We start from the raw sequence: 18,683 nt of genomic DNA on the forward strand, positions 1-18,683 counted from the left end.
GGCAGGTATTGCAGGAATTTGAGCCTCCCCTTGAAATATGTTGGGGACTCATCCACACAGATGGGAGGTGTGCACCTCAGCAAACTTGTTCCTGGGGAAAGCAACAGCGAAACGTGCGTAGGGGTCCGGAGGCACGGCTAGTCACTCGGCAGAGGAATCGTTGGTGGGACTTCATGTGAGGTAATATGAGGAGGATTTGACTTTATGCACTTTACACTTTTTTAGTGGTTGAAGGAAGTACATAGCATCAGACTGATGAGGGGTGTCTGTGTGATATAGGTTAATTGTGACCTCAGCACCTGCTACTAATTGGGGGTTGATTCTCTGTTTTTTGTGCTTTCCTTCTCTACAAAGATTGCAATATGTCAGGTATTAGAATCAGAATGTATATGTCCCTACAATTTATGTAAATTGCTGAGGAAGTTAAATAATATTCCATTTTTTGCCTGCCTAGCCTCTGGTTTTGTTTGGTTCGAGGCACCAGTTTTAATGTTTGTGTTATTTATATTGAAATAAATAAATTGTTATATTTTATAAATTGTGTTTGGTAGCACTTCTTGATCCTGTGATAAGGATCGTTATGTTGGACTCTCCAACACTTACCCTACTTGCCACCGCACCAGGGAAAGTGGGAAGAGCCGGGCAAAGCGCTAGAATTGGAGCATCTAATAGATGCACCTTTTCTGGGGTGGTTGCGGGCTGCTATTTTTAGGCTGGAGAGGACCAATATCCATGGCCCCTTCCCATTCTGAAAATATCACCACCCTCACTCAGCTGTCTGCTTTAGCTTGTCTGGTTATCAAAAACAGGGGGCTCCAAAGCAGTTTATTTTATTATTATTTATTTAAATAGTTTAAAAAAAATGGTGTGGGACTCCAATTTTTGATAACCAGTCAAATATAAAGCTGACAGCTGAGGGCTGCAGCCTGCAGCAGTCAGCTTTACCTGTGCTGGTTAGCAAAAATAGAGGTGTTCCCATGACATTTTTTCCTTTTATTTAGTGCACAGGCATCGGCTGGTGAATACGGTCATCATCGTATGCCTGCAATCACTGCTAAAAGGGATATCAGGAATATGATGATGAGAATAGCACTCATGAGCCGACGTCTGTGACTGACGGTAACCTTTCTGGCGTCGGTCAGAGCTGCTGGCTCACATGCTGTCATTTCTGACAGCGTGGGAACCGCAGCGCTCTGACCGGCGGTAAAAACTTATCGCCGAACAGAGGTGGTGTTTCTTGCGCTGTCACAAAAATGACAGTGTGGGAAATCCCGAATGTTAGGGCACCCATTAATTTGAATGGGGTCCGTGTTCAAATCGCTCAGTGAGCATCATTTACTTTGGTCTGCTAGTATAAACAGGCAAACGACCGGTCAATAAATGTTTACTGATCGGCAGTCAAATTGTGCTGACGTTTGATCCATGTCAGTCCTTGATTTTTGAGCTGTACATAACCGTTATAAAGACAGTGTTAATTGAGCGGGGACTGCTCTGAATTGTAGCCTCAACTCAACATTGAAGAGAATATGAAAACACAGTAAATACAGGACAGTTTCCCTTAGTGTTATTCTAAATGGGACCAGAACAATTTGGATAATTGCTCATAAGAAAAAACTTCAGCACACAGAGTGATCCATCTGCTGCATTTAAAATTGCAATTTCTACCCATTCTCCTCACTAGTAAACAATTACCACCAATATACTACAGAGGACATTAATCATGTGCAGGGATGCCGGGCTTAAGAATCCAATAGTCATACATAGGAGAGCGCTGCTGCACTGCTTAGGCCTCTTTCACACTTCCGTCTTTTCAGATCCGTCACAATGCATCGTTTTGGGCAAGAAACGCATCCTGCAAATTTGCCCGCAGGATGCGTTTTTTCCCATAGACCTGTGTTAGCGACAGATCACAACGTATAGCCACACGTTTCGTCCGTCGTGCACTAAATCCGTCGTAACTTGGCGGACCGTCGCCTGGAGAAAACGTTCAATGTAACTTTTTTGTCTGCGTCTGAAAAACGTGTCGCGACAGATCCTGCGGCATACGTCGTTGGCTAGAATGGTAGCCTATGGATGCAGGATCCGTCGTGGCACGTCGTATGACGGAATCTAGCGCTGGAATACGTCTTTTTACACTGAGCATGCTCAGAATCAGGATTTTGTAGCCAATTCACCAGACAGCCCCAAATCTATATAAACCTGACCTGGGGAGTCACCCCCAAATGTGCCATTGAGACTCCTGCCAGCATCCAGCCAGAAGCCAGCCAGCATCCAGCCAGAATCTGTGTGTGTTTGCGTGCGCCTGTGAACTATTATTGCCAGCCTATTGGTCTCAAAAATAACATCAGAACATATGGTCGCAATCTTCACAAGCACTCCTTCCATCTCTGCCACTTTGTCTAAACCCTGTCAAAGATGGGGTGTAAAAACAGTCAATATATAGGTTTCCCTTAAAACAGATCGGTCAAAAAAACGGATGACACGGATGGTAAAAACGGACAAGACGGATGCAACGGATCCAGTTTTTCAACGGAACAGTCTAGCGGATCCATCGAAATACTGTATGCGTTGCATCCGTTTTTCACTATTTTTGACGCATCCGTTGATAAGGCTACTTTCGCACTAGTATCGGTACGGGTCCATCGCTATGCGTCGGGCCGACGTACCAACGAACGTTGTGAAATTTGTGCACGATGTGGGCAGTAGATGCAGTTTTTCAATGCATCCGCTGCTCATTCTGAAGTCCGGGGAGGAGGGGGCGGAGTTTCAGCCACGCATGCACGGTAGGAAATGGCGGACATGAAGGACAAAAAAAGTTCACTTGAACGTTTTTTTTTTCGTGCCGACGGTCCGCCAAAACACGAAGGATCCATTGCACGACGTGTGGCCATCCATCGCTATTATAAGTCTATGGGCAAAAAACGCATCCTGCAAGCACATTTGCAGGATCCGCTTTTTGCCCAAAACGACGGATTGCGACGATTGCAAAAAACGCAAGTGTGAAAGTAGCCTAAGTCGCGCCGACGCATTGAGACGGCCGCCAGACGACGCAAGTGTGAAAGAAGCCTTAATGTAACAGATCTGAACCTGTCAAAATAGAGTATTCAAGACAGATCTGCTCTAAGCTTGGTACATAGTATAACTGACTCTCGCCATGTTGAGTGACTACCCATCAGAAACTTGCCATCAAGTGTAGAATTAGCTACTTTATTTTCTCCACGACAGAACAGTATAAAAGCTACAAAAATATACATTATACCAATGCTACGAGATCGTGTAGTTGTCGGAGCTTCTGTTTGGCTGCTATGAGTCTGTTAAATTTCTTCTCAAAATCATCGTCATCATCATCATTTTGGTCGTCTTCTGTGACACTGCTGCGGCTAGAGAGAGAAGCAGCGCTCCTAGGATCTTCATCTACATCATCATCGTCGTCGTCAAGGCCTTCAATTCTATCTTCCCTTTTATCCTTGGTATCTCTATTATAAAGGCATTCTACAACACAATAGCAACAAATGAAATGTACAAATTGACACTAATAACTTTCTAACATCTGTGATAACACTTTGTAAAAATTATTCCCAGCAATATGCCCTCCTGAAGGAGGAGGATGGAACTCGATATTCTGATGTCATGCATGTCATTATACCTGAGGAAGACTCCAAGGAGTCGAAACCGGTTGTATTTTAGTTTGAAATAAAAATCATCCTTGAACCAGAATATCGAGTTCCATCATCATCCTTCCTTATTGCTGGGAATAATATTTCCAATGTGTTATTGCCTATGAAAGCACTGTTCAGTGCGCTCATCAGTTTCCAGATCTCTGCACCAAACTGAATGGAAAGAGGAATGGAGTGATCCATGGATTGGATCTATACGCAGTATCTCAAGACACCAAAAAGGTGAGTGGATTCACACTGAGTATACACCTTTGGAAACTAACTGCTACACTCAGAAGTCTGCGCTTCCCATTTCTCTCCCTATAATCCCCTCTTGTTTCCAACACCTGTGATATTTTGACAAACTGAATACAAATGCAAATAGATTTCAACACTCATCCTCAGTTCTACTGAACCCAACTTATTGCTGGATGGTTTATTACTGCTCTGATCCCAGCAGCTTTGGCCAGGAAGCCAAGAACCAGACAATCTTGTGGGTAAACTGGGCAGAAAACACTAGATCATCTAGCTGTAATACTGTTAGATTTATCAGGAAGTTTAACTATTCGCTACAATACATTCTTTTATCTGTGGGACTCAGATTTTTTTTATTTTTGGGGGGAATAAAGAGAGAGTATTCACATATCTATTAGAATCATAACAGGTCGGTCCTATTCCAATTCGGTTTTGTAGATCAGACTCGGACATTAAAGCTTTGGTGAACAGTGAGACACTGATGTAACTTGAGGTCTGCCGATGTACAGTCATGGCCAAAAGGATTGACACCACTGCAATTCTGTCAGATAATACTCAGTTTCTTCCTGAAAATGATTGCTAATACAAATTATTTGATATTATGTTCATATAACCCCTTTACTCCCAAGGGTGGTTTGCACGTTAATGACCAGGCCAATTGTTACAATTCTGACCACTGTCCCTTTATGAGGTTATAACTCTGGAACGCTTCAACGGATCCCAGTGATTCTGACATTGTTTTCTCATGACATATTGTACTTCATGAGAGTGGTAAAATTTATTTGATATTACCTGCGTTTATTTGTGAGAAAAAAAAACGAAATTTGGCGAAAATTTCGCAATTTTCCAACTTTGAATTTTTATGCAATTAAATCACAGAGATATGTCACACAAAATACTTAATAAGTAACATTTCCCACATGTCTACTTTACATCAGCACAATTTTGGAACCAAAATGTTTTTTTGTTAGGGAGTTATAAGGGTTAAAAGTTGACCAGCAATTTCTCATTTTTACAACACCATTTTTTTTTTTAGGGACCACATCTCATTTGAAGTCATTTTGAGGGGTCTATATGATAGAAAATACCCAAGTGTGACACCATTCTAAAAACTGCACCCCTCAAGGTGCTCAAAACCACATTCAAGAAGTTTGTTAACCCTTCAGGTGTTTCACAGGAATTTTTGGAATGTTTAAATAAAAAAGAACATTTAACTTTTTTTCACAAAAAATTTACTTCAGCTCCAATTTGTTTTATTTTACCAAGGGTAACAGGAGAAAATGGACCCCAAAAGTTGTTGTACAAATTGTCCGGAGTACGCTGATACCCCATATGTGGGGGTAAACCACTGTTTGGGTGCACAGGAGAGCTCGGAAGGGAAGGAGCGCCGTTTGACTTTTCAATGCAAAATTGACAGGAATTGAGATGGGACGCCATGCTTCCGTTTGGAGAGCCACTGATGTGCCTAAACATTGAAACCCCCCACAAGTGACACCATTTTGGAAAGTAGACCGGGTGGAATGTGCTTTTACGGTCTCAGGCGGATTCTCCCCTTTGGATGAATAGGCCAGACATATTGCATCCTGAATCCACCAAGATAAAAGTACACTTCGTGATTCCAGCTCCTTTTCTATGACCCCGGAAGGAAACAAAGAGAGCCCTGCTCTTCCTCCAGGCACTAGTCCTATCTAAATAGGCTAATATGGCTCTCCTCACATCTAATGTGTGGTATTTTTGTTCTTCCTGACTTGTAGGGTTATCATAGAAGGAAGGAAGGAAAATTTCTTGCGATCTGTGAAATTTAGTTTAGCATACTTTGGGTAAGTATGAAGGGTCTGTCTTTAGGACAACTCTATCTGGGAATATTGACATAAAGGGAGGATCTATCGATAGTGCCTGTATGTCACTTACTCTTCTCGCTGATACTAAGGAGACAATAACAGCTGTCTTGAGGGAAACATATTTTATGTGAGCTGAATGCAGTGGCTCAAAAGGGTGGTCTGTTAGAGCTTCAAGTACTAAATTAACATCCCAAGGTGGTACATGGGGAATTCGAACTGTCTCTGACCTCTGGCATGCTGCAACAAACCTGGCTACCCACTTATTACCTGCAATATCGTGACCATATAAAGCCCCCAGCGCAGAAATGTGTATTTTTAAAGGTACTGACCGCCAGGCCTAAATCGCGCCCTTTTTGAAGAAATTCTAAAATCATAGGAATATGAATTTCGTTTGACAGGGCCGTTGGGTAGAGGTTTAGAAATTTTTTCCACACTCTTGCATAGATGGAGGTAGTGGATTTTTTCCTACTTAATAGCAGAGTGTCAATCACTTTGTTTGAAAACCCTCTCATCTTTAGCAGCTGCCTTTCAAATTCCAGGCTGTTAACCGTAGACCCTTCACATGAAGGTGGTTGAAGGGGCCCTGGAAAAGAAGATCCTGATCCTCCGGGAGGATCCATGGGTCTGAGATTGACATGGCTCTCAGCCAGGAAAACCATGGCCTCTTGGGACAGAACGGAGCGATTAAGATCACGTTTGCTCTGTCCTCCCTTATCTTCCTGATTACTGTCGGAAGTAGTATCAGCGGGGGAAAGGCATATGCCTTCTTGAATACCCATGGCACTTGTAGGGCATCTAAGATATCTGGATTGTCGGATCGGAACAATGATGTGAACTTTTTGACTTGCCTGTTGTGTCTTGTCGCAAAAACAGGATTTTTGGTTGCTTACCGTAAAATCTGTTTCTCGGAGCCTTCATTGGGGGACACAGGAACCATGGGTGTATGCTGCTGCAACTAGGAGGCTGACACTATGCAAATAAAAAAGTTAGCTCCTCCTCTGCAGTGTACACCCTACCGACAGGAAGTAGGATATTCAGTTAGCGAGAAAGCAGTAGGAGAAGCAACGTGTAAAAGAGAAAGAATAATAATATAATAATAATAAACTTTATCTACATAGCGCCAACAAATTCCACGGCGCTCCATAGATTAACAGTTTCAAACACTCAGAGTGTTCAAAGAACTCAAACGTAAACAGTAAACAGAGCTGTTCAACTTGGGAGGGTGCTGTGTCCCCCAATGAAGGCTCCGAGAAACAGATTTTACGGTAAGCAACCAAAAATCCTGTTTTCTCTATCGCCTTTCATTGGGGGACACAGGAACCATGGGACGTCCCAAAGCAGTCCCTGGGGTGGGAAAAACAGACTTCCATCAGGTCCAAGGACTCACCACTGCTGCCTGCAGGATCCTTCTGCCCAGGCTTGAGTCCGCCGTAGTTCGGCGAAACGTGTGGATGGAAGACCAGGTTGCCGCTTTACAAAGCCGTCGGCAAAAGCCCCGTGACGTACCGCACTGGAAGCGCCGACTGCCCGGGTAGAGTGAGCCTTTATCTCAGGAGGGGGCACTCTTGTTCTTGACCCGGTAAGCTTCCAAAATTGCCGTTCTGATAGAGCGAGCAATAGTCGCCTTGGAAGCCGGCAGGCCTCTACGCACGCCATCAGGGATGGCGAAAAGAGAATCCATCTTTCGGAAAGCGGCTGTGCTAGCTAGGGAGATCCTCACTGCCCTGACGAGGCCCAGCCTATTCAACGATCACTCCAGAGGATGAGTCGGAGCTGGACAAAAGGAAAGGTATAACGATGTCCTCGTTGAGTTGGAAAGATGAAAACCACCTCGAGAAAGGAAGGAAGGCAGAGGCCTGGGACCACCTTGTCCTGGATTAAAATTAAGAAAGGAGGTCGGCAAGAAAAGGCCGCCAACTCAAAAACGCGGCGGATCGAAGAGATGGACCTGAGAAAAGCCACCTTCCGAGATCGAACTGACAAGGGAAAACTCCCTGAGAGGCTATAAGGGGGGAACCCCTAAGCACAACCAACCCAACCTTTAAATCCCATGAATCCACAGAGGCCCTGTACGGAGGGACAGCGTGGACTACTTGGAGGGAGGTCTTAACCTGTGGCTGAGAAGAAAGTCTTCTTAAAGGGAAGAAGAGCGCAGGAACCTGGCCCTATAGGGCAGGGGTCCCCAACTCCAGTCCTCAAGGCCCACCAACATGTCATGTTTTCAGGATTTCCTTAGTCTTGCCCAGGTAATAATTGCATCACCTGTGCAGTGCAAAGGAAATCCTGAAAACATGACCTGTTGGTGGGCCTTGAGGACTGGAGTTGGGGACCCCTGCTATAGGGAACTGAGAGCGAAGCCCGAATCCAGTCCTGCCTGAAGGAAAACCAAATGGAAGGCAGGGAAAAATGACATAGGTGAAAAGTGGTTGGACTCGCATCAACGAAAGTAAGCCTTCCAGGTACAATAGTAGATCCTGGAAGAAGACGAAGGCTTCCCAGCGTGGATTATAGAGTGACTCATCTGGGCCGAAAGGCCGGACGCTCTTAGAACTGTGGAGTCCACAGCCACGCCGTTAAACTGAGCGACCGATAATTCGGGTGGCAGATCGGACCCTGAGACAGCAGATCGGGTCCGCCTGGAAGACACCAGGGGTGTCCGCGAGAAGATTGACGATGTCTGCAAACTGAGACCTCCTGGGCCAATCCGGGACGATCAGAATGACTGGCACCCATCCAGCCTTGATCTTTTTCAACAGCTTGGAAAGCAAGGGAAGGCGTGGGAACCGATAGGGGAGCCCGAACTGCGACCGGGGAATGGCCAGAGTGACAACACCACTGTGAAAGGATCACGGGACCCTGGGCCGACCCGAGGGACCTCCTGTTCAATCGGGACGCCATGAGGTCCACCTCTGGAGTCCCCCATCGAAGAGCAATCCGATAGGAAACCTCCTGAAGCACCATTCCCGTGCCGCGAGGCCCTCGCGGCCGAGGAAGTCGGCGGCCTAAATGTCCACGCCAGGGACATGCACTGCGGAGCTCACCAGGACCGTTGCGCCTCTGTCCAAAGGAGGATCCTGGAATCTCGGCCGAGGCCAGCGAACGCCGAGTCCACCCCTGGTGGTAGACATATGCCACTGCTGTGTCATTGTCTGTCTGGATTCGAATTGGCAGGCTGCTGAGAATCCTTACCCAATGAAGGAAAGACAGAGAGATGATCCGGAACTCGAGGACATTGATCGGCAAAGAGGGCTCCTGCGCCGACCAACAACCCTGAAAGAACAGGAGACAAAGCCCCGCGCCTCCGCCGAGCGGACTGGCGTCCGTCGTCACCACCTGCCAGGGAACTGGAAGGAAGGATATGCTGTGAAGGATCTGCTCTGGGATAAGAGAAGTGACATCGGCCATCAGTCGAGGAACCATTTGACCCGGGAGAAAGCCGGATCGGACGATGCAGGGAGAAGACAGACCTGCCCCCTGTGATAGAATAGCCTGCTGAAGAAGTCTCGAATGAAACGGGCGAAGGGAAAATTGCTTCCGATGTTGCAACCAACCTCCTTAGGGCCTTTAAGGCCCATCGGGAAAAAAAGGGGAGCTGAGAACCCTGGAGCAAGCGAACTTCCTGACAAAGGAGGGATATCCTGTCTTCGGGAAGGAAGACTCTGGTCCGACAAGTGTCGAAGAACATGCCCGGAGATACGAGGCGCTGAACAAGACGGAACTTCTTCCTGTTGACGAGCCACCCGCAACGGTTAGAATGTTGGGAAAGATGGATAGACTTTCGGGAGCCTGAAACCGAAATTCCTGAGCCTCCATGGAAGTGATTACTGAACGAGGGAATATCATCCTGAAGTGTCTCCGACGAAACTTCCTGTTCAGCAAATTGAGATCCGGACTGGAACGAACCTTGTTGTCCTCTGTCAGTACAGAAAGATTCGAAGAGAAGCCTGTGAACCGTTGAACCGTTCCTGTTCTGGGACGGGAACGATTACCCCGGATTTAAGGAGGGAAACAATGGCTGTAAAGAAAACGATCCCAGGACCGTGAAATGAAGATTTTGTATCTAGAGGATACAAGTGCCCTGGCCCATGCGTCCTCTACTGAGGAGACCCAGACGTCCCTGAGGAACAGGAGACTGTTGCCCAGCCTGAGAAACGGGCTGGGGTCTAGTCGTGGGTCGTGCCTAGGTGGAACTTCCAGTCCTGGACCTGGAGAATCCACCTTAGGAGTAGCGGGCACGCCAGGAAAGAGTGAGTCGAAGAATACCTTCTCTTAACGTGCCTGTGGCCTCTGCTGTTGCGAAGAGGAATCTAATGCCGCGAAACTACGAAAAAGGTCTAAAAGACCGAAGTAGCCGCCTAAGGGGAAGTAGGCGAGGTCTGGAGAAGGGGACTGGTGCCGCCAGTGGCGTCCTTAATAATTTGGTCCAGCTTGGAACCGAAAGGACGTGAACCTTGAAAAGGCAGGCTCGTAAGGGACTTCTTCGATGACTCTTGAGCCAAACAGTGCGACGGCTGGCAACAACATTACTGGGTGCCTGTGCGGCAGAAGACGCGACGTCCAGGGAACAAATTATTCCCCGGCGCGAGTAATCTGGGAGGCAAGTTCCGCCAGCCGGGCTGATGGAGCTCCAGCTTGAATGCCCCAACGGAGTTGTTTAGCCCCTCGGATACAGACTTCGAAACCCAAGTGGAAGCCAAAGCCGGGCATTGGGATGATGCGGCAGTTTTGAAAGCCGACTTCACGAAGGATTCCATGATCCCATCGATGGAATCTTTCAGAGCCGCCCACCGGACAGCGTAAGGACTGTGGTGGTGGCAAGTCTAGCAGCCGACGGATCCACAGGGGGAGAGGTCGTTCTCTAACGCCTCTCATTCCGGTTGGCAATGAGATCCGGAGGAAAGAGATATGAGACTCCAAGACGCTTGTCTCTTTGAGAACGTCTGGTCGAATTCGCTCTTTCTCTGGACAGAGGCTCCTTGAATTCAGGATGAGGAGCAAATACCTTGGGAGGTAGTTTAGACCGTCTAAACGAAACCGCCTGATCTGCGGGTTTCGTAGAGGAATCTTTGATGCCACAGGTCTGATTGGTCGCTCCAAAGAGGCTTTGAACCATATCCCTCATGTTAGCGATTTGGTTCGAATCCGGCCCCAAATAATCCTCCGAAGGCGCATCAGAGAAAGCCTCGCCTGACTCAGGGAAGGAGGATCGGGAGGACGCCGACCGCAGAGGAGGACCGAGTGGCGAGAAAAGGACTCAGACTGGCATTCCTATCTGGACCTTTGCAGCTAGCCTTGGAGGGCTCAGACGGAGCTTCCTGCGACCCGGTGGCTACTGCGGGGGTCTGCAGGGGTAACCGATCCAGCACGGACACCAGGGTTTGAGACACCCGTGTTAAATTGGCCACCGATTGAGACAGAGAGGAGGCCCAGCCTGGGATGGGGTATCACTCTCGGGCGGATCGGCCGGGGGATCCTGGGCGGTGGGAACAATCGGGTTGCTGAAGGACTGACATAGCGGAGACCAGAAGGTTAGGGGACAGAAGGGCGGAGGAGAGTGTCAGACTGCAGAGCAGAGCTACTCACGGCAGGTGATGCGCTTCAGTGGTCCTTAAAGGCAGGGGTGCAGGCAGAAGGAGCAGACCTCTGGAACTCTCCTGTCCGGGACCAGCTGTGGGGCTGAGGCGACCGCAAGTGAGGAGGACGCCGGTATTCACGTACTTTCGGGGGGAATAAGGCGTTCCTGGATCGAGAATATGGAGGTGGTGGGCAGGGTTAATTGCCTGGCCAGGAGCACCAAGATGGTGCCGGGGGGGCGGAGCTTGTTGAGACAGACGGGCGGGAAAAAAGCCCGCCCGAGAACTCAGGAAGTGGGCGGAGTCACGGCCAAGAGTAGGCCCCGGGAGAAGCCGGGACCTAAATTAGAAGCTGGTGGGCGCCGGAGAGGGCCACAGGACCGGAAAACGGTGCGGCCGCCGGAGAACGCTGTGCGGCCGCCGGAGAACGCTGTGCGGCCGCCGGAGAACGCTGTGCGGCCGCCGGAGAACGCTGTGCGGCCGCCGGAGAACACTGTGCGGCCGCCGGAGAAAAACGGCACGGCTGCCTGTAGGGGCTGCGCTGCATGGGACAAAGGTACGGCCGCAGACAAGGCAGTGCCGCTGCCTGTAAAGGTGCGGCCGCCAAGCATGGAGAAGCGGCGCAGCTGCAGCGCAAACCGCCAAGTCAGGGGGAAAGTGCAGCCGCAGAAAAGGCAGCGCGGTTGCCTACAGGGCGCCGCACAGAGCAAAAATGTGCCGCAGTGTGGAAAACTTTCCAATAAAGAGACGTCCAACGATCGCCCAGGGAATCAGGGAACCCCCATGACTGTCTTTGAAGAGAGACCGAAGGTTAGGGGGATTGGTGGGAAGGGAATACTCACCTAAACATCCCACGCCGTCCGTTACTAACCTCGTGAAGATATCAGACGTCCGTGGAGCTGGACGTCCTCGTCTCCTCCAACCGACAGGCTCTGGTGGGCGAGTGGGTGGGGGACGGAGCCAGGACCGGACTTCTAAGCACGCTTGTGTGCTAGGATCTTGGTCCTGGAGAGGGATCTATGAGGATATGGGGTGGCAGTACACGCCGTACTCATAGTCCGCATTGTGGGAGTACAGGTGTGACTGTTCACCCTGTATCCCTCCGGAAAACCTGAAAGAAAACGACGCACATTGAGGTAGATATGGGTCTAATGAAAGACCCGTGTCCACCTCCTACTGACACTAAGCTAAACTGAATATCCTACTTCCTGTCGGTAGGGTGTACACTGCAGAGGAGGAGCTAACTTTTTTATTTGCATAGTGTCAGCCTCCTAGTGGCAGCAGCATACACCCATGGATCCTGTGTCCCCCAATGAAAGGCGATAGAGAAAAGATCTATCTCGGGAGTGCCCCATTTTTTTACTATCATGAAAAAGATACGACGACTTAGAACCCATTCTCCTTGGTGGAGAGTGTGGCGACTGAGGAAATCTGCTCTCGAATTGTCGATTCCTCTCACATGTAGCGCTGATAGGGATAGAAGGTGCTCCTCTGCTATGGCTAGAATGTCGTCGGCTATAGACATGAGAGCTTCTGATCTTGTTCCTCCTTGGTGGTTTATATATGCAACTGCTGTCATGTTGTCTGAAAGGATTCTTGTATGCGTTCCGTGTAGCTGCGGAAGGAATTTAGATAAGGCATGATAGATAGCCTTCAGCTCTTTTTATTAGAAGAATCATCCGATTCTCTAAAGGTACCTTCACACGACGCTGCAGCGATCCAGATTGCTGCAGCGTCGCTGTTTGGTCACTGGAGAGCTGTCACACAGACCGCTCTCCAGCGACCAACGATGCCGGTAACCAGGGTAAACATCGGGTTACTAAGCGCAGGGCCGCGCTTAGTAACCCGATGTTTACCCTGGTTACCATCCTAAAAGTAAAAAAAACAAACGCTACATACTTACCTTCTGCTGTCTGTCCCCGGCGCTGTGCTTCTCTGTACTGGCTGTGAGCACAGCGGCCGGAAAGCAGAGTGGTGACGTCACCGCTCTGCTTTCCGGCTGCCCGGCGCTCACAGCCAGAGCAGAGAAGCACAGCGCCGGGGACAGACAGCGTTAGGTAAGTATGTAGCGTTTGTTTTTTTTACTTTTAGGATGGTAACCAGGGTAAACATCGGGTTACTAAGCGCGGCCCTGCGCTTAGTAACCCGATGTTTACCCTGGTTACCAGCGAAGACATCGCTGAATCGGTGTCACACACGCCGATTCAGCGATGTCAGCGGGAGAGCCAGCGACCAAAGAAAGGTCTGGCCCTCTAGCCCCGACCAACGACATCACAGCAGGATTCTGATCGCTGCTGCCTGTCAAACTAAACGATATCGCTAGCGAGGGCGCTGCAACGTCACGGATTGCTAGCGATATCGTTTAGTGTGAAGGTACCTTAAGAGACCACAGACCTTGCACTATTTGATCTCCTAAGTGTGCTCCCCAACCACTAGGACTGGCATCAGTGAAGATAGTTTTTGAAGGTTTAAGCACCCAGGGAAACCCCACTGGTAAAATGATCCGGATCTAACCACCAGGTGAGAGATTGTAACACGTCTGTTGGTAAAGAAATACGACTATCTAACCGGCTCTGTAATCTTTCTTCCTCCCGAAGTATTGTATACTGTAATTTCCTACTATGGAATTGGGCCCAAGGAACAGCTGGAATACAAGAAGTGAAGGAACCAAGAAGGGACATACCTTCTCTTAGGGAAATTAGGGGGTTGTTAATCACCGATTGTACCTTGTTTATGATTGCTATTTGTTTAGACTCGGGAAGAAAGCACATTTGATTTATAGAATCTAGAATAATTCCTAAACAATTTTGATGAGTTGTGGGGGACAATCTAGATTTTTCCCAATTTACTAACCACCCTAATTCCCTGTAGGGACGAAATTGAATCAGATAAACATTGATGACATTGAGAAAGGGAGTTCCCGACTATCAAAAGGTCATCTAAATATGGTATTATGAGGGTGTCTTTTAACCTCAAATATGACATTACCTCTGACATTAGTTTTGTGAAAACTCTAGGGGCTATTGATAGTCCAAAGGGCATTGCTGTGTATTGATAATGCCGTATTTGACCTTTGATCATACCGGCCACCCGTAGATATTGTTGATGCTCACTGAAGATTGAAAGATGATAATATGCATCTTTAAGGTCAAGAACTGCCATGAAGCAATGGGGAAACAGAAGCTTAATAGTTGACCGAATAGATTCCATTTTAAAAGTTTGGTTCTCTAAGAAGACGTTTAGTCTCTTAAGGTTAATTATTGTTCTATATGATCCGTCTGGTTTTGAAATCAAAAATAAAGGGGAATAAAACCCCCTTCCTTTTTGATGAAAAGGGACTTCCACTAATACTCCTTTGGACAGGAGAGTTATTATTTCCTGCTCCAAGGCCTCTTGTTGTGATTGAGACCTTAAGGAAGTCAATAAAAAGGAGTCCGGAGGGACTCGGGGAAATTTTAATTTTAGACCCGTAGTTATAAGGCTAGTTGCCCATGGATTAGAAGTTATTGCCAGCCATTGCGTAGAGAAGAAGGACAACCTACCACCAACAGGTAGATCTGTCCTAACGGGGTTTATCCTCAGGTTTGAAAGGGCGTTTTCCGAAAAAGGTTCCTTTTTGCTTAAAGTCTTTATTAGCCCAACGGTCCTGGTTTTTATAGTCTCGTCTTCTGTTGAACATGGGCTTTCGGAACGCTCTCCTATAGGATGGAAGATAAGTGTTATTGGGGAACTCCTTCTTCCTCTGACCCGCTTTGGTAATAATTTCATCCAACTGAGTACCAAATACAGTGGGGCAAAAAAGTATTTAGTCAGTCAGCAATAGTGCAAGTTCCACCACTTAAAAAGATGAGAGGCGTCTGTAATTTACATCATAGGTAGACCTCAACTATGGGAGACAAACTGAGAAAAAAAAAAATCCAGAAAATCACATTGTCTGTTTTTTTAACATTTTATTTGCATACTATGGTGGAAAATAAGTATTTGGTCAGAAACAAAATTTCATCTCAATACTTTGTAATATATCCTTTGTTGGCAATGACAGAGGTCAAACGTTTTCTGTAAGTCTTCACAAGGTTGCCACACACTGTTGTTGGTATGTTGGCCCATTCCTCCATGCAGATCTCCTCTAGAGCAGTGATGTTTTTGGCTTTTCGCTTGGCAACACGGACTTTCAACTCCCTCCAAAGGTTTTCTATAGGGTTGAGATCTGGAGACTGGCTAGGCCACTCCAGGACCTTGAAATGCTTCTTACGAAGCCACTCCTTCGTTGCCCTGGTGGTGTGCTTTGGATCATTGTCATGTTGAAAGACCCAGCCACGTTTCATCTTCAATGCCCTTGCTGATGGAAGGAGGTTTGCACTCAAAATCTCACGATACATGGCCCCATTCATTCTTTCATGTACCTGGATCAGTCGTCCTGGCCCCTTTGCAGAGAAACAGCCCCAAAGCATGATGTTTCCACCACCATGCTTTACAGTAGGTATGGTGTTTGATGGATGCAACTCAGTATTCTTTTTCCTCCAAACACGACAAGTTGTGTTTCTACCAAACAGTTCCAGTTTGGTTTCATCAGACCATAGGACATTCTCCCAAAACTCCTCTGGATCATCCAAATGCTCTCCAGCAAACTTCAGACGGGCCCGGACATGTACTGGCTTAAGCAGTGGGACACGTCTGGCACTGCAGGATCTGAGTCCATGGTGGCGTAGTGTGTTACTTATGGTAGGCCTTGTTACATTGGTCCCAGCTCTCTGCAGTTCATTCACTAGGTCCCCCCGCGTGGTTCTGGGATTTTGGCTTACCGTTCTTGTGATCATTCTGACCCCACGGGGTGGGATTTTGCGTGGAGCCCCAGATCAAGGGAGATTATCAGTGGTCTTGTATGTCTTCCATTTTCTAATTATTGCTCCCACTGTTGATTTCTTCACTCCAAGCTGGTTGGCTATTGCAGATTCAGTCTTCCCAGCCTGGTGCAGGGCTACAATTTTGTTTCTGGTGTCCTTTGACAGCTCTTTGGTCTTCACCATAGTGGAGTTTGGAGTCAGACTGTTTGAGGGTGTGCACAGGTGTCTTTTTATACTGATAACAAGTTTAAACAGGTGCCATTACTACAGGTAATGAGTGGAGGAAAGAGGAGACTCTTAAAGAAGAAGTTACAGGTCTGTGAGAGCCAGAAATCTTGATTGTTTGTTTCTGACCAAATACTTATTTTCCACCATAATATGCAAATAAAATGTTAAAAAAAACAGACAATGTGATTTTCTGGAGTTTTTTTTTCTCAGTTTGTCTCCCATAGTTGAGGTCTACCTATGATGTAAATTACAGACGCCTCTCATCTTTTTAAGTGGTGGAACTTGCACTATTGCTGACTGACTAAATACTTTTTTGCCCCACTGTAGGTACTCACCCTGGCATGGCAAACCACATAACTTAGACTTCGTTTGGGGATCTCCTTTCCACCCTTTAAGCCACAAGGCGCGGCGAGCCGCGTTGGTCAGACCTGCCGATTTGGCTGCTAATCGGATGGAATCAGCTGAAGAATCAGCTAAAAAGGCAGTAGCTCCTCTGATCAATGGAATGGAGGACATGAGTTTATTGCGGGAAAGGCCACCTTTCAAACCTTCTTCTAGATCATTCAACCAGACTAGCATGGACCTAGCAGTGCATGTAGCCGAAATAGCCGGTCTGAAAGCTCCTGTACAGGATTCCCATGTTCTTTTTAAAAGGGAATCAGCTTTCCGGTCAAGCGGGTCTTGTAAAGATACCGAATCTTCTACAGGCAGTAAAGATTTCCTAGAAGTGGATGCCACTGCCGCATCTACTTTCGGGGCTTTTGACCATTTGGAGAAATCCTCGTCATTAAAGGGATAGCGTCGTTTTGACGAAGACGGCAACCCTCTTTGCCCCTGGCTTTCCCACTCTTTTTTGATTAAATCCTTTATTGCTGGAATAACAGGAAAAGAAGGTCTTTTTCTTTCAGACAGGCCAGCAAACAAAACGTCCTGTGGTGTTTTAAGGGTTTTTGTATCTTCGATACCCATGGTGTTACGTACTGATTTGACTACATTGTCAATACTGTCTGTAGGAAAGCATGTATCCTGCTCACCCTCTGAGGATATAAACTCTTGGGAACCGTCCGAATCCTTATCCTCAACATCAGAGGATTGTTCAGATCTAGGAGAGCTATATTTCTTCCTACTCAGGAATTTTATCCGAGCTTCGAAAGGCTCGTAATTCTTCTCTAATCATGCTTCTTATATCTTCCGACCTTACTGAAGACTCCTCACGTAAGGTGGATTCGATGCATGACTGGCACAGCTTCTTTAAATAAGTATCCGGGAGCGGCTGAGAGCATAAAGCACATTGCATATGTTTAGATTTCCCTGTTCTTTTAGCCTAGGGAATTAGATAAAAGAGGGAAGTATAATCAGCCTAATAGGGTAGACATACACTCACCCCTGAAGCTGTTGTCATAATACCGGCTGAAGAGGAGGAGACGGAGGCACAGATGGAGGAGCCGACCGGTCCGATCTCTTTTCTCTGGCGCTCTTAGAAGACGATCTGCGGCTGCTGCTAGTCCGGCTACCAGGTGTAATAGCGGTGACTTCAGATGAAGGCAACGCTGTGTCCTGGGGAGATGCCATGAAGGACGCCGGGTATCAGCGCCAACGTCCTTTTGTAATGGGGGCCGCCATTCTTCTTCCTGCCGCACCCGGAAGTGACCACTACATCCGGGTTGCGGCTCTGCTGTACGCGCCTGCTCCTCCATCCAGCGATCGCGCAGGCACCGTCCTCCTCCTGCATCACCCCGGAAGTTGTAGTAATACTTCCGGGGGACATAACACTGGGCCACACGCTGCCTGTACGCCACCGAAGATGGCGTCAAAGGTTCTCTTACCCCAGCGGTCTGGTCCCTGAAGGTCAGCTGGATGGACCTCCGTGAGCCAGGCGACTCCCCGATCCTGGCCTCACGGTACCTGCCAGCAGAGGGGGGAAGCTGCCATAGGACCCCCGACGCTGCTTCCAGCTCTGGAGCCCTTGCCGTCCCTATACTGGTAAACTGCGCAAGCGGCATCCAGGCTGGGCATCCTCTTCTCTCCAGGTTTCCCGTAGGAACAGGAAACCAACTGTGGGAGCGAGGGGGACCGCCCCTTTCATTCTCTCCATAGGGTTTCCTGTTCCTAGGGGCGGATCCCCTCTCTCAAGTGGGTGCTGTCGTGGCGAAGAGAAAATTGGACCTCAAAAGTTGTTGTCCAATTTGTCCTGAGTACGCCGATACCCCATATGTTGGGGTAAACCCCTGTTTGGGCACACGGGAGAGCTCGGAAGGGAAGGAGCACTGATTTACTTTTTCAATG

The 18,683-nt window shown here is 47.8% G+C and overlaps 1 protein-coding gene across 4 annotated transcripts in view; it reads right to left on the reverse strand.

The window, feature by feature from the left end:
* The window catches only part of PCM1 (pericentriolar material 1), a 228,267-nt gene that overhangs the window by 102,614 nt on the left and 106,970 nt on the right, over positions 1–18,683 (reverse strand). For all 4 annotated transcript variants that reach the window (XM_069744379.1, XM_069744380.1, XM_069744381.1 and 1 more), the window contains exon 11: positions 3,260–3,492. In XM_069744379.1, the coding sequence (XP_069600480.1) occupies positions 3,260–3,492 (233 nt within the window). The remainder of the gene's footprint in view (positions 1–3,259; positions 3,493–18,683) is intronic.

Source organism: Ranitomeya imitator, chromosome 1 (genome assembly GCF_032444005.1).
Source record: "Ranitomeya imitator isolate aRanImi1 chromosome 1, aRanImi1.pri, whole genome shotgun sequence".
Lineage (NCBI taxonomy): Eukaryota > Metazoa > Chordata > Amphibia > Anura > Dendrobatidae > Ranitomeya > Ranitomeya imitator.